At 35.6% G+C, this 17,459-nt stretch overlaps 1 protein-coding gene across 1 annotated transcript; it reads right to left on the reverse strand.

Annotated features, from left to right (window-relative positions):
- Window positions 1-865: 865 nt before the first annotated feature.
- LOC140743323 (uncharacterized) lies at window positions 866-14,678 on the reverse strand. The gene is made up of 8 exons (XM_073074494.1): window positions 14,359-14,678; window positions 13,224-13,434; window positions 11,043-11,396; window positions 8,672-8,857; window positions 7,020-7,144; window positions 4,273-4,434; window positions 1,818-1,988; window positions 866-1,180 (listed from the first exon to the last, which is right to left on the reverse strand). The coding sequence occupies exons 1-8, from the start codon at window positions 14,548-14,550 to the stop codon at window positions 890-892; spliced, it is 1,692 nt and encodes a 563-aa protein (XP_072930595.1). The 5' UTR covers window positions 14,551-14,678; the 3' UTR covers window positions 866-889.
- Between the last annotated feature and the right edge of the window lie 2,781 nt (window positions 14,679-17,459).

The raw sequence follows: 17,459 nt of genomic DNA on the forward strand, positions 1-17,459 counted from the left end.
ATTACAGATGTCCACTGGCGACAATGACCATTTACTATCAGGTGGACTACATGCCGATCTCTACATTAGTTTAAAAATAAAAATAATGTGCGTATTATACTTCATTAATACATTTTTTGTTAAGGCTCTTAACAACATTTTTATTGAAATTTAAAAATATAATGTCTGTTTTCTTAGATTTATATATATTTCATTCCATGGCCATTATAATTGCCGGTTTATGGTAATACATTATGTAATATGTCGTTAAAATGTATTCTAGAATCTTTCTCGAGGTCAACACTTTCAAATCGAAAGTTGTTTTCGAATCTAGTATCCATAAATATGATTAATTGATCATAACAATGTAATTAATTTAATTTCTTCTATCCATTCAGTTAAATCTTAAATTTCACTCAATGCACCTTTCCCAAGTAGTATATTCATTATATTATATTTTTTTTTATTAATATTCAAATAGCAAACGAGCATCCAGTCAACCTCATTGTGGTAAAATTTAGTATCCTACCTAAGGTCAGTCTCAGATGCGTCACTGACCCTGAATACTAAGTTGAAATGCCTCAGATCTCCCACACTCTTAAAACTAGAACACTGCAGCGCTTACCACTGCTGTTATACGGAAGAAATAAATGTGATGTTGATGCCACCGGGGTTTAACTCTAAAGGTTTCTATATAGTTTCTATACTAGTTTTAATTGAGTAGTAACAATGTGTTAATATGTTCTGATTTGAGATCGAGAAGGTATTAAAACTTTACGCTCAGGATTAGTAAAGCATCTTTAAATAGAATTCCTGTTCTTTTCGAAGTACCTACTTCAAATATAAATTAATACATATTTATAAAAGAAAAAACAACCAAGTATTTACCACCTTAGTTATATTTCGAGACTTAAGTAAACTTTTGAACCAACATCCTCCTTAAGATCTTTCCAGACGCATTTTTCGGAATAGATTCCAAAAATACCAATTCCTTTATCTTCTTATACGGCGCCACTCTTTCATTGACAAACTTCATAATTTCTTCATCACTAGTTTTAAACCCTTCGTTCAATACAACGAATGCTTTCGGTCGCTCTCCACTCTTGGGATCCTTAACGCCTATGACCGCAGCATCGAAAACACCTGGATGCAACTTCAATTCAGATTCTAACTCCGCTGGTGGCACTTGGAATCCGCTTACCTGAAATGAAAAATCTTTGATAAAAAATTGAAAATCTTGAAATCTAAAAGAACTGAAGAACTTCAAAAAACAAGTTATTTTAATCGTAGCTCGTGATTCACTACTTGTCGTTATGATTTACGTAAGTACGGTTCCATACGACACATTTATAAACCAGGCTGCATGGCTCAAAGCTTTAGGCTTTCAGTATGTCAAGTATACATATGTACGTGTGACAAACACGCAAAAAGATACGCTTACCAACACCACCAACCCATACCTAAAAACACCTACCAACTTTCAACGGGCTGGCAGGACACTGTTTACCATCTAGCTACTGGGATAGTTGCGTAGGCTACCTTGTCATTTGAGCCGCTACCGCTCGGTAGTCCAATTTTTTGTTTGAGCTACCGACTCTTTGACTTTTTCGAAAATTGTAATAAAATTCTGTCAATTCGAAATGTCTAATCTAATCTCTATCTATATGTAATAATCTAAATCTACTATTAGTCGCTTATACACGTGTCATCTACAAATGCATAGACTACTAAATAGTCGCCGAGCAACTTTTGACAGTCGCGTTTACCACTATTTAATCGTCAAACCTACCATTTGCTCAAGCGATAGTGGCCAATGGGAGTAAAATACGTATACGTACCTTAATAAGTTCCTTCAATCTATCAAGTATATAAACACTGCCAGTTTCGTCGATGCTCCCCAAATCTCCCGACCGGAGCCAGCTGCCCTCCACAAACACGTCCTTATTTGCCTCGGGGTTGTTTTTGTATCCTTTCATAACGTTCGGCCCTTTTATTAAGAGCTCCCCGACCTATAAACATAGTTCAAATCAAAGCAAACATTACATTTTATTAAATACCAAGGCCCGGGCAAATATTGTGATGCTACAAAAAATGACGAAAACTGCGCCATCTATTGGGACTAATTACATATTTTGAGTTTGAACTATGGTCACAAAAATTTAAATTCTTTTATATGTATTATTATTGTCACAATGTTGATGTTGATGGAGAAATGTTGTGGTGGGTGTTACGTTAAAAAACAATGAAAAAAACAATGCAAAAAAAGGGAAATGAATATATATATACGAAAAATATATACAAATACTAGCAAAACTAATATTAATGTAACAAACAACCATGGAGTCCACCTCATGGAAAGTGGCCTGCCGCCCTTGGGTACTAATAATCAACCCCAGATAAGATTATGATTCCTACCAGATAGAAACAGACGCGTTGCTATCCTTGAGAACTAAGTTGGAATAAGTATGTCTACACACTTCAAAGCGAAATAGAGCTACGTTTCAAACTGCTGTTATTTGACAGAAATAAGTGTGACAGTAGTGCCTTTGGAGTCGAAAGAGTAGAAACGAAGATAAAATATATACAGGTAGCTACTACAAGAGATACACGAGTATTACTGACGTCGTTAATTAAAATAATGACTTGCATAGGAGTCCGTTAAACTATAACTAAAATATTATGTTCCTTAAAAACCATAAAAAACAGATGAACAAGTAATAAAAACACCTGCTAAGTATCATATTTCATATAACTAGTTTTACCTAATTGTCCATAAAAATATGGAATACGTCATTGACAAGTAGACATCAAAACAATGATGGCATAATGATTTGTCAAAAGTATCAATTACTTCCTTAAATAACTGGTTATTACGTAGACAATACTATTCTTAGCGGTGAATTTAATCAAACAACTCTTTCATCATTTGAAGTTAATTGATGATAATAATAATTGTCCTCTTTTTTAGGTTTCCGTACACAAAGGGTAAAACACTATCACTAAACCTCCGTCGGCTGTCCGTCTATACGTTTGAAGGTGGTAGAACCCTTTGTGGTTCGACTCCGGCGGCACCACCGCCACACGTATTTCTACCTAATAACCGCTGTGTTAGGCGCTGCTGTGTTCCGTTTTGTGTACAAAAGTGTACAAAAGTATGGGGTGCTTTTCGAACCTGATAAATGGAGCACCCCACACTTTTTCCACAATTATACTATTTACTGTTCCTTAATTGATTCTTAGATTGAAAATTATTTTCTACTTTTTAGTTGATTTTATCATAAAAGCGTGTTTTTTTAGTTTTTTGAACTATAATTATTTATTAATTTTTAGTATTTCTCGTTATAGCGACCACCATTATTCATCGTTTGTAAAAAAATCAAGTGTCTATCTAGTACGATTTAAAAGATAAAGCCCAACGACAGACGAACAGACCGCAGAGGGTTTCGTTTTAACCTTTGAGTACGGAATCCTAAAAATCATTCTACAAGAGCGCATTATAGATATGTTTCAGAACATTTGAGTTATAGGGAAATAACATTATTATTTTCTAAACTAAAAATCACGATATAAAAGTTACGCCTATTGAAACTAAATAGCAATAATTATTATTTGCAATCTAAAGTTGCGATGAACTTTGCTGAAGGTGTTTGAAAAATCTCGCCTCGAAAATCGTTAATCCAGAGGATGTTGATAAGGACAATGGTACAAAACTATTAATGTTTAAAATATTGAATTGTCATCGGTCCTTAATAAGTATGCCAAATTTCGAGTTAATCCGACGTTTTGAAGGGGGTTAAAATCATGTTCAAAGATTCCGTTACATACTAACATACCAACATACATACGTCTGAAGCTAATAAAAGCGTGTTAACATACGTCTGAAGCTAATAAAAGCGTATTAAAAAGAACTATTACTTACCATTGCTTACAAAACGAAATTGATTTGATCAAATGTCCGGTCTGATTTAGTATATTGTAAATTTATAGAGAATATGCGTTATACGTAAGTGATTTGGGGATTTCCGATAAATGTTATTTGGCAAGTTTATTTCAGTGTTACCTACCTACTAAAGAAGTTTACTTAGTATGGATTAAATCTATTGTTTTATCTGAAGTTTCAGGCATTTACTATTCTGCTACAATTATGGATGTTTATTCGGAGAGAATTAATAAAATAACAGTTAAATGTATCTGTGTTTTTTTATAGTGTGGGGCTGTAAATACACCCGAAAAAAATAACTCGGATCCCCGATTGAGAGGCCGAGTTTCTACCAGTACAATAAAAAAACTTACCTCATTAGGTCCTAAGTTATTTAAATTTCCATCCACTATCCTCAACTCTATATTGGGTAGAGCTAAACCAACGGACTTGTAATTCTTATAACCAATAGGGTTAAGGGTTGCTAGAGGTCCCACCTCCGTTAACCCATAACCTTGGCTAAAGTGGACGTCATTCTAGAAAGAAAATAAAATAATTATTTAGTAAATTAGTTTTTTTGTACTTACGAAGAAAATTGCAGTGCGGGTCATTTCTTGGAGATAAGGCTACTCGTAAGAAAGGTTTTAATAACTAGAGAATTATTATAAAATCAAAAAATACCCGGCTGCTTAAAATTAGACCATTGAAATGTTACATTTCGATGGTCAGAGGCCGCTTTTATTTTTTAGATGTGTAAAGCTTAATCCCACAAACAAATACAGGTATGTGCTTAATCCTAATTTGTGGAGTATCAACTTTTGTTCCTCGACCGTCATAGTCAAAATTATTTCTGGAAAATTTATCTATTAAAACGTTATGTTGTAATTTTTCTTTAAAATTACTAGAAAAGGTTCGAAAAAATTGTTTCGATGTATTTTAGGTCTTAACTTTGTTAATTTTGGTTCTACAAAAAAAGTTATAGAAGGAAAGTTGTAGATTGGCCAGTAACCCGTATTTCCCTCTCTCTGTTCGTTGGCCAGTAAGGGGAGATCCACAAATTACGTGAGGTGTTTTTTTGAATTTTCTGTCTCTCCCTCCCTCCCTGGTGAGATGTCGTGAGATTTTATTCAACCCCCTCCCCCATCCCCCAATCTCACGTGAGATTTTTCAAAATGTGCGTTTCTTAAATATGTAAACGTGTTGGAGTGTTATTGTAAAAAGAAAAAAAATTTGCTTCGTACTTTTATTTACGACTAGTTAAGACTTGTAATCAATATTGCTGAGTTATAAGTGTAATAAAAATTTAACAATAGAATACTTAAATCGTAACTAGTGCAATTAAAAAAAATATCTACTCTAATTCAGTCCATGGAGAATCATGCGTGGTCTCAAGAGAGACTATTGGAACCAACATGTCCATATGATTTTCAATAAAATCATCGGCTGACAGTGGCGCGAAAACAAAGGACGGGCTACACTGTATTGTAAACTCTGATTAAATTGAACTATTTGGTATAAAACAAATATGGTAGTTTGTCAGTCAGTAGTAATGTATAACGTCGAAGTATGAATGAAATTATTTTCTTTCGAACGAATTAGTGAATGATCTTAATCGTATTACAGTTATGCTTAAATCTTAAGCATGTAGAATCTGGATAATGGGTCAAAATAGTATAGTTTTTTTGTTTCAATAAGAAAAAAAATTGCGTGATATTTGCCGAGACCCCCCCTCTCTCCAACGTAAGATTAGATGAGATTTGACTCGACCCCCCCTCCCCCTTAAACATCTCACGTAATATGTGGATCTCCCCTAACCCGTATCTCCTTTATTTCGGTATGTAGAACTAGTCGAAATGCTGATTATAAAAAGCAAATTTAAAATTTGAAATGTTGACGTTTCGTTCATTACTCACATAAAATATTAAATACAGTCGGCATTCGAAATTCGTCACGGGACGTATATATGGTATTATATGTTATTACGGAGGTCCTGAGGTCCTATTCGGGAGTCGCGAGTGTGTGTGCATCAAGGAAGACCGGTCGCCGAAGGGAACAGCGCACCACTCATCGGTAATTATGTATTGTTTACACGTACACTATTTTCTGTAGATGCTTAGGATGCTTAGAATCTCATGGAAAGACTTCCGTACCAACGACTCTACTCCAGGAACTCGGCATCACACAGCGTCTATCGAACTTAGTACAACGTCGTATTCTGAAGTTCTTCGGACACGTCTCGCGGAGAAATAGCGATGCTATAGAGCATCTCGTCGTGCAAGGAACTGTAGAAGGCATCAGAGCACGCGGAAGGTCACCCACGCGATGGACTGACCAAATCAAATCGGCCGTGGGCGGCCCATTGCATGAGTGCACCAGAAAATCGGCCAGCCGCGAGAAATGGCGTGACATCGTGAGGCAACATACATCAGGCCCGTAGAAAAGACAGACATGATGACCACGACCGCTCTGCCAAGAGTGCAACGACAAAGAAGAAGACACTATGTTCAGTAGCGCACAAGGATCTAAAGGAGAATGCCCATTCTTGGTACTGATTTTTCTCATGCGTCAAAATGAAAGTAATATTAAAATTATTTTGTGATTTTTTTACATAATTTGTCGATCAGAATAGTTTCTTTGAACAGAGGATTTCATTTAAGATAAAATAAGACGAAATGTTCATTGTTGTTCTTAAAAATTAATATGGCGGTATTTTATACTCGGAATTCATTATTTTATGTTTTTAGGATTATTTTAGGTTTTTTTACCTACTACCTTTAAAAGTAAATGGAATATGTTAATCGAACTACATTATAGGTACCTACTATCAGTTAAAACCGACCATCAATCTATAGTCGGATATTTTCGATTTTAAGGTTATGTAACATTTCGGTAAATAACTTCAGAACCCGGGTGCTGATCTAAAAAATAATTATTGGTGGTAGTATTTGGTTAATTATATCTTATATTATCTTATAATTATATATCGTCCACAACATGTATCAATTTGATGCAACTCTGGACGGCGTTCCATACTTTCATGGGCATTGTCCTTTCATTTCGGTCTAGAACCAGCGATAAAACACATACACTACACTTCAGAATAATAATAGTAGTAATTTACCTTTACTGCTTTTCCCAAGAGTCTATCGAGATCTGCTTGGGGTAAGGGTGCGGCACCAGACACCACACATCTTAGTCGTTCAAAATGTTTTGAAGTGATTTGTGGGTAGGATCCAAGAAATAGTACTGAAAAATTTAAAATATTGGGTTATTGTACACTTTGGTTAATTATTAATTTATTCAGTACCTAACCATAGTCAGGGGTCGAACAACCTGCACTTTGACAGATGGCCCCCATACGTGGTATCCCAGCCTCTGATATCGTAAGAAACTATACGCCTGATTTGAAAAAGTTCTCAAAGGTACCAATTGAACTTAGGCAACGCAATTGCCTAAATCTTTCTCGATTTGAGACGAAAACCGTGCCCCACAGTGGGATCATAACGGTTTGACGACAATGAATAGGTACATTTTATAGTGTGGGAAATAAATTACGGTACCATAAGACTTTTATCTCTTCAAGAGGTCCTTTAGATAAGTAGCCATGCATAATTACCTATAATAAGTATAATTATAATTCGTGATTATTGTATTTTCAAATTTTAATAATAAATATTATGATATTGTAAGCATATGACGTGTAGGTACTCACTTATGAACCTAATTATACAATTAACTAAATAACGGAGCAATGAAAAATGAAATTTACAAATACGAGAAAATTAAAAATACTTTTAAAATCTTATTAACTTAATAATATATTTTTAAATGTCATTTTTACGAGCTGCTAATTATAGAAATATTATGATAATAAAATAATATAGATAAGGAATAGTGTTTTATTTAGTAATTAAAACTCGGGAAAAATAAATATTTGCCGAGCTCTCGGGTAAATGGGAGAAAACCAACGAAAAATAAAGGCAGTATTTTTTTAATTGTCACTGGCCATTTGCACGTCGCTGTGGCTACGTCTACATGACGAAATAAAAAAATCATACGTGGAACATGAGCGTGGAACGCTTCATTGTATTTTCTATTTTTAAAGGTTGTTCCTTTTTTAAACTGTTCCCATATTCAAAAGCATGTTAAATGTTTCTAGAAAATTTGAAAAGAAATATTTGAAAACATTGTCGTGGAGGTTAAAACACTTATCAATATAATCGTGCATCAAATATAATTATGATGCCTAAGCATTACGCCCTAATCTCGTTGATAAGATAACCGCCTTTAGTAAAATATTTTAAACGTTAATATAATATCATTTAATGACTTCTATGTGACAACACACAACAAAAGTTTCTATAGTTCAGTGAAAGGATCATAAGTCACGCTGAACTGATATACTTTGTGTGTTATGTCGTTCGGGATATTGTTGTTCTCACTAAATCCCACTCCACATTCTCGCGAGAACGCGAAAAAAGCAAGAGAAACGAGAATGTGGAGCGTATACGAATCAAATTTTTCTCGCGATGTTCTTGCGAGAATGTGGAGCAGGCTTAAGAGACACGACTGGGTTTTGTTCACATTAGGTAGAAACTAAAGTATGGTGATCATAATAATGTGAACACCAAGACTCTTCTTCAATTATTACTCTTTAGATCCCCTGACACGCATTTATGATCAAATACAGATATAATTATTTGTATTTCAGTTCTACCTATTATAGAATTCTCAAGTGCTACATAAAATATGAACATAGATAATAAAATTTACCTAAAGGTGGCGCCAGATATAACAGATCGAATTTATGATTAGTCATCACATTCACCATTGTTTCTGGTTCAAATCGCGGCAATGTTACCAGTTTCAAACCTACGGACAGCTTGTGGAACATTACGATGTTCAGTCCGTAAGAATGGAACATTGGCAGAATCGCCAACGCCACATCTTGATTGCTCTCTGAAAAAAAAACAAATTTTAAAATTAGAACTATCGGTTGGTTTTAAATATTGATATCTATTTTTTACACGAGTGCCAAGGAAGGGTTATGCTTTTCACGCGTAGGTACCTTGTATGTTTGTCTTTCTTATTTTGGTCGGATCTAACAAAAGGCTGGATGAATTTCGACAATTAAGGTGTCATTATATTCGTTTCAATGACCCGAGTGTCCTTAGATAAGTGTTAGAAAAAAAATCAAAATGGCGGATTTTTGGCGCGAAATAGGTACATTTAAAAAACATTTAAAAAATAAAGTTAACCGAACTTATCGAGTAGGGTATCAAATGAAAGGAAATTAAACGGAGATTGTAAAAACATATTTGTACATATATAAAACAGCAAGGTGACTGACTAACTAAATGACGTTTTCAATTTTCAGAAATCTTTTATTATAATGGTTATTAACATAGATTAGTAAAGATTACTCACTTCTAACAAGAAAATGTACCCAGTTTTGATAATTGAAATACATAGTTGCGTAAAAAAGTTTTGCCACGTCTCCGTGCTAAAATGTCCCTAAAATATTTGAAATAATTATTTATTTATTACGTAAATTACGTAATTATTACGTAAATTAGTTCTTTATTCGTAAATTTTCTCTAAAAATGTTTTTATTTGTCAGGGATTCAAAAAAAGAACTTACTAAAATAAGCCGTTTGTGGCTTCATTCAATTTCAAGGCGGCGAAGTATCTTTACTAATCTATGGTTATTAAACTGTCCTTATTATGTTAAATGATCACCATTTTTTCTTTCAGGGTTCCGTCCTCAAAGAGTACAAACGGGATTGTCATAAGGCTTTGTCTTTTAAAACTTATTAGGTAGACATCATTTTTACCGAGAGTATTTTAATCTAATCTCCATTACAAGGAATATTAAAAATAAAATTGTTCAAAGGGGCGTCCAATACAAGAAACAGGATACGGAACCCTTTGTTTGCGTTCTATAGGAGCTTAACCGTATGTTATTATAATTAACTCATGCTATTTAATGATGAACAATGTTTACGAAGATAACACATTTTTGATAGACAAAAACATTTATTTATGATGGCATTTGCTCCCCAGATATACTCGTAATTTAAGTTCAACGACATTTCAATTAGTTTGTTTTCGTCGGCGGTATGTGTGGTCGCATACCGTCGTGCCCACTAGACGGTGTGGCGAGCGTTAAGCTCACCTGGGCGGAGCCCGATGGGGCAACGCGAAGAGGACTCCGTTTGCGTTCCTTTGGAGATCCCGGAGTCCTCTACGCAGCGCCGAGGACGGCCACCGGGGGGGTTTTAGTGCGGTAAGAATCCTACATAACCCCGTGCCACTCCCACGGCATAGGGTACCTTTTGAAGGGTTCCCCCTCGTAAACAAAAAAAAAGCAGGCCAAGTTAGGCCCAACAGAACCGAGTTAGGCCAAATCCCGAAGACTGACTCCTATCCCATTTGGCTACTATCGGGCAACTGCTAGGTAAATTGCTTTAGCTACTGTGGTTGACGTGACTGTCAAATGTTATTCGACGCTTATTTTAGTAGTTTATGCATCCAAATACAGATTCGGAGGCAATCGACTGTTGACAAATCTTTCGTTTAAAAATAAACATCCTTCTATGCATTTTCTATGCATGATTCTATGCAAAGATTAAAGATCATTGAAGTTGGTAGAAGCCTCTGTGGTTCGACTTCCGCAGCACCAACGCCAAACCTATTTCTGCCTAATAACAGCAGTGTTCAGCGCTACTGTGTTCTGGTTTGAAGGGTGTGGTAAGTGAGACATACTTTCTCCGAGGCATTCCAGCTTATTCCTATTTAGATAGAAACTAATCCTTTTTGAGGTTGATTACATATGTCCATGGGCAGCAATAGGCACTTACCAGCAGGTGGGCTGCATGCTCGTCTGCTACACCTACGAGTATATTATAAAAAAAACATATTCGATAGCTAAATTGGACATCCAAGCGACAGTGCCTTAAGCAACTGTCCAATAGCTTAATCGACAGGATGGTAGACGAAACTATCACTAAGGCCTATAGGTGGTTATCCTAATATACCATAGGGGCTCCTAGTATAGTATAAGATAAAAAAGCGAATAGATAAGCTTATTACACCACACGAAACCCCAATATGACACAACGTAAGAAATAAGACATTATTTTACCTGTGGTGTCTTCAAACAATTTTAATTCTGTATTCTGTTGCTCGCTATTCGCTACAACGTTCCTGTGAGTCAACTCCACGCCTTTAGGAAGACCAGTGGTTCCGCTAGAGTAGTGCAAAAACGCCACTTCATTCACATCATATCTGACTTCTTTGAGGACACTCAGATCTATGTTAGTATCAACTAACTCGGTATAACGGATTGTATCTGCTGGTAGCTCATTGTTTAAGTTGATGGCGATTATTGGTATGTTTCTCTTGATGAGTTTCAATGCTTCTTTCACGACTCCGGCTGTTTCGTTGATCACGAAGATTGCTTTAGGATTCGATATCTGAAGCTGTCTTTGTAGTTCATCTGAAAAAAAAATTAATAGCATTGTGTAAATGGTAAGATTGTGTAGCCAGTCCACCGCTGCTGTGATCTGGTTTATGGAACTCTATTTTCATTCAGTTCAGTGAACAGTTAATAAACGTAAGACGTTCTAACTTAGTTTAGAGGAGGAGTTGACTTCCATATACGTAAAGCGGCGGCCTAAAACCTTTTTCAACTTGGGGGCCGTTCAAGTATTACGTAACGCAATTTTTTAAGATTTTTGACCCCCCCCTCCCCCCCTTGTAACGCACCGTAACGTTTTTCTATACCCCCCCCCCTAACGTTACGTAACACTCAAGTGTCAATTTTTACCCTAAACTCGCTAAAAAGTTATGTTATAGTTTTTATCCTTGGGATATTTTTACTTACATATTTACTTTATAATACTAAGAAATAAAACAAGAGATTTTTAATGCGAATAAGAGTAAAAACTATCAGTATGGAGTATGGGCAGGCAAAGATATACTTGTCCTTTTTAACTACACCTAGTCGCTGTCGGATCAAACAGATACTCGATGCGAATTAAGTATGAAATGTCAAATGTGTGAAAATTCGGAATTGTTCAGTCGTGCATCTATTCCGAATCTATACGAATGTCATTTAGGTGGACGCCGCGCCGGCTCACGAAACCTTTAATGATAAATCAAACTACTATTTCGATAAATCTAACGTCGATAGTCCTAAGCCTGTATAAAGTATGAAGGAAAGATTACAATTCATTATTACTAGTGAGTGCGCGTGCAAACCTTACCGCCCTTACGTATTGATGCAATGCATGAACGAACTCGCTTCTTAGTCCAAGAATAAGTACCTAGTCCACACCAAATTGTACTAACTAATGAGACTTTATGGGACAAGGTGGAACAGGTTTCTTAATCACGTATTTTTAAATACTAGGAACAGGCATACCTAGTCCCAAATTTACCTAGTACAACCATCTCTACTTGTCTATAAACACTACGAACGAATACTGACAATGGAAACAACATTAAATGACGTACAATACAATCTAGGGATTCCCCGTGAAATATGACCGAAAAGATTTGCCAACTTGCGAGAACAAATTAAAAATGACAACCAGACTATACAAAGAGCGTGTTCAGCCGAACACCTCTCCTGAGTATTCTAAGTTAGTTTAAGTATAGTCAAAGCATACATACTGCTATACTGTACTATACTAAGTATAGTACAGTCTAGACTAAGTCTTAGTCTAACTCAGAATACTCAGGACTTAGTTCGGCTGAACCAGCTCATTCAAGGGATTTCCCGTAAAACGTAAATGAAAAGGGTTGCCAATTTAGGAGGTTTAATTCCCTATTTTTTATTAAAAAATGTTACGTAACGTGTATTACGGAAGACCCCCTCCCGCCCCTGTAACGCATCGTAACGTTTCACAAGACCCCCCCTCCCCCCCAAATTGCGTTACGTAATACTTGAACGACCCCTTGCCCACTATGGCCCAGTTACTAATAATAACAATATATCGATGATAACGGCTGTATGACCGTTAATATACCGTTATATCTCAATAATTAACTTATACTTTTAAAAACTTAAAACACGGTAAAATTACAATAACAAAAATTCATTCCCAATCACAGTCAAACACATAATTTTAATAGCAAAATCACCTGTAAGCGATTTGCTATTCAAATTTTACAGGCGCATCATAGCAAAGTTTAGTGTACGCCTTGTGTTTTAGTTTTGTGTTCGAGCCCTTAAACCTGTAAGACACTTGCTATTGAAATGATGCAGGCGCTTCGTAGTAAACTTTATAAGTGTATGCTTTTAAACTATCTCAATACTCACGAGCGGTATAAACAGGGTTCAAAGTCGACACCACGCCGCCAGCAGCCTGTACTCCTAACACCGTAACAGGATATTCTGGTATGTTAGGTAACATAATGGCCACGGTGTCGCCGTCCTTAACTTGAAATGATTTCCGCAATCTCGCGCCTAATGCTTGTGACTGTCTATATATTTGTTCGTAAGTGTACTGTCTGTTTGTCAACCCGCATACCTGTACGAAAATAATAAAATCAAATTTATTTGTGAAATGCTTAATATACATATTTTATCAATACCATACTATGCATTTTGTCATGACTGATGTACAAAATTATTATAAAGTTAAAGTATTAATTATTATTATTTAAAAAAAATATTCCAAACAAATTTATTACTTTTTCAAGCCTTTTATCATTGTTATTTTGATGATGACAATACTTCGATGACTTCGATAACAATATACATAGTTATGATAATATATTGTGTACCGACAATTTACGCACATGCTAATAATAATTTATGTGCATTTATTAGATACGGAAACGAATTTAATGTTATTTGTTTTATTGCAAACGCTTTGTGCCCCAAGGTGCCACCCGCGTTTCAAAGTGTAAAGTCAAACCTTATTTCTGTTTCTAAACTGTGTCTACTGAGGATTCAGGTACTCCTTACAATATCAGTAACCGCTATTGAAAGTCCGTCAAAATCGGTTCAGCTCTTTTGAATATTAGCTGGATCAGACAGAAAAAAATTATAGGTACTTATTTATTTTCTTGTGTTAAAAGTTTATCAGTATTATTTTAAAACACAAAAATAAAAACTCATAATAAAAATATTTTTTTATAACACTGAAGCAGCAAACCGGTATTCAGTCCATTTAATGGTTAGTTGTAATTGCCGCCGATGGAAATCTGTAGTCAACCCCAGGTAATCTTAAAATCTTATAGCCTAAATAAAATCATATTGTAGCAGAATATTATTACTATAAATATTTATCTATTATAAATTACTTACATACAATATTATTTTCCCATGGTTGTATGAAAAATGTGCATATATGTGACATTTTTACTCAACCGCATAGTACCATGAAATTACGCGTGCGTTCATTCCTAAATAAGTAAATATTATTATAATCAATATTAAAAATAATTACCACAGCAGTTTTATTCGACCATTTAGCCAGATCCTTCCACATATATTCGTGGACAGATAAATTCGGTATATCAACATCTTCGAAGGACGACCTAACAACATTATCACTACTCCACAAATGTTTTTTCCTCGAAACACTTACACAAATATTCCTATAAATTAATTTTTCGACGCCCACAATAGACCTAATCATGTTTTACTACACTGTGCCTGATAAAATAGAGTTATCTCATTAAAAAATATATAATCTGCCACTATATTTATCTTTACATTTATGAACGTATGGTTACTTGCGCGGCCACCCAAACACTAACAAAACATATTACTTTGAAGTTCACAGCTTAATTTATCGGCAGAGTAACTTTCTTCAAGTTTCTTCATTCGTTTTCCATCCTCTCTTCACAATTTTACTTCATTTAGGTGGTGATCTAACGAACTTTCGGACCAATCTTAAATTATAAAGTATAAAAATGTCCGATGAAACAAATGTTTTTCGTATATGCCTAAAGCCACATTAGAGTAGTTGTTTAAATAGGTGCTAATATTAATTCTTTGTCAAACTCATTCAAAGTCGTCCACCGCGCAAGCCAAGTGTAGATTAGAATATATTTAACACCTTTGATTTTTTTTTAAGAATTCAGGAATATAGGTTTCTTCACAATGTTATCCTTCGTAGTTTAAAGCAAGTTATAATTTATTTTCTAACTTACAAAAAAATCAAGAAAGATTCTTATCTCCAGCCTACCACTTCCAAGGCCAAGTTTCAAACATTATCAGGTTTTTATTTTTATTTTATGTTGTTGTAATGACTTTCAAAAGATAGTGGGAATAAAGTACCGATAAGACCTTGCTTATAGGTTTAGGTCAAAGCTGTAATGAACTTCAATTACCGTTTATGTCTCTACATCTCAAAACTGTTAGATGGTGCTGTAATCGTTGAAAAACATGTACTTACCCGATAGGTACACAGTAGGTACGTAATAAGTGTGATACCTTTAATGAGTATATCTCGTTATAATTATGAAAGACTTTGATTTTTAAGTAATGTCATAGCAGCCCACCCTGATGTTAGCATCAGGGTGGGCTGCTATTGCTGCTTAACCACTAATGGTTGCCTCCAATGGACCTTTGACATCATCATTATGCACCCACTTTCCTACTACCTACTGGTAGGTCGAGTAGGTCTCCTTTCAATGTCCCTGTAGTTCCGGGACTAGAATAGGGCTACGGTATCCCCTGCCTGTCGTAAGAGGCGACTAAAAGGGGGCTTCCGGGGTTGCGGGCGGCAAGAGTGGGAGCTCGAACCGTCCAGTATGCTACCCCGGGAAGGACGGCGGTATGTGTGGTCGCATACCGTCGTAATCACCATAAAACCAGATGTTGCGGGAGGAGCGAACGCTCCCCTAGGGCAGAGCCCGATTCGGGCATCGCGCTTGGAGGACTCCGGTTGTGTTCCGTTGGAGATCCCGGAGTTCTCCAACAAGCGCCGAGGACGGCCACCGGGGGGGTTTTAGTGCGGTAAAAATCCCACATAACCCGACGTCTCTCCCACGTCGTCGGGTACCTTTTGAAGGTTTCCCCCTCGAAAAGAAAAAAAAAAAAAAAAAAGATCGAAATAATATATTCTTGTTAGTCTGTTATTAACACGGAAAAACAAAAACTATTTGGTTCCATGGTTTTTAAAATGTAAATTTTAAATATTTCTTGAATAATTTATTAACTTAATGTGTTTGTTATCTTATCTTATATATATAAAATTCTCGTAGACATCTTATAATTATATTTTCATCGTAGACGTCTATATCTTATATATAAAATTCTCGTGTCACAATGTTAGTTACCGTACTCCTCCGAAAAGGCTGTACCGATTTACAACCAAATTTTATATGCATGTTCAGTAGGTCTGAGAATCGGCTACTATCTATTCATACCCCTAAGTGATAATGGTTGTTCACCCTTAACATTTTTTTTTATTTATATGGCAACACAACGTTGTCCAGGGCAGCTAGTTTACCTATATATTTTAAAACGTGTTTAATTTCATTTCTTAATATTATTTGCTTACAAATGCTTGTACCTAAGTGTGACAAGGTATTATTGTTATCGTTGGTTGACCTGTGATAATAATTTAAATATTCAATCGTTTAAATTAGACTTTCATTATTACTTACATATATATATATATATACTTACATTGTTTAGTTACATTCTTTACTCGATACATCATTATTATTGAAGGTGGTAGAACCCTTTGTGGTTCGACTCCGGCGGCACCACCGCCACACCTATTTCTACCTAATAACAGCAGTGTTAAGCGCTGCTGTGTTCCGTTTTGAAGGGTGTGGTAAGGGAGACAGACTTTTTCGAGGCGTTCCAGCGTAGTCCTCAGGGATAGTGGCGCATCTGTGGCCGACCTCAGGTAGAAATATCTAATCCTATCTGGGGTTGATTACAGATGTCTATGGGCGGCCGAAGCCACTTACCATCAGGTGGACTGCATGCTCGTCTGCTACTCCTATAATTATAAAATATAAAAAACACTATATCGATTAACTGCTTGTGCAAATGAGCAAGCAGTTACCTGATGGTAAATGGTCAATGGCGCCCATGAATATCTTTCACCAATGACCAAGGGCATATGGAACCATTACATTCAGACGCCAACAGAAATGCCGCTTTTTTAACCGACTTCCCAAAGGAAGAGAGGTTATCTATTCGTCGCGTATATTTTCATGTATTTTCAGCGATTTTTTCGCGATGCCGCGACTGATCGACGTGATTCATACGCTAGTATGCGGCTAGTTTCACAGGGGTCCCATTTCGAGGAAATTTAAAAATTTTCGCCATTTTCCCCGAATTTGAAAAACCTGATTTCTTTTAAACTTGAATACAATAACTACAAAACTTGAATGCAACGAAGTAGGTATATTGAGCGCCGACTTCAGAACTATGTACTCAACCAACTTTTATTTAATTAATTTTTCCTTGTAGTGACATAGAAGTAGGTTTTATTTTTGTTATTTTTTTAATAAAACAGAAATTCCCCAATTCTGACATAAAATGTTTATTAAAACAAGTTAAAGATATATTTTTAATTTTATT

Source organism: Epargyreus clarus, unplaced genomic scaffold (assembly GCF_041222505.1).
Source record: "Epargyreus clarus isolate Ecla_fem2 unplaced genomic scaffold, WU_Ecla_fem_2.2 ptg000001l, whole genome shotgun sequence".
NCBI lineage: Eukaryota > Metazoa > Arthropoda > Insecta > Lepidoptera > Hesperiidae > Epargyreus > Epargyreus clarus.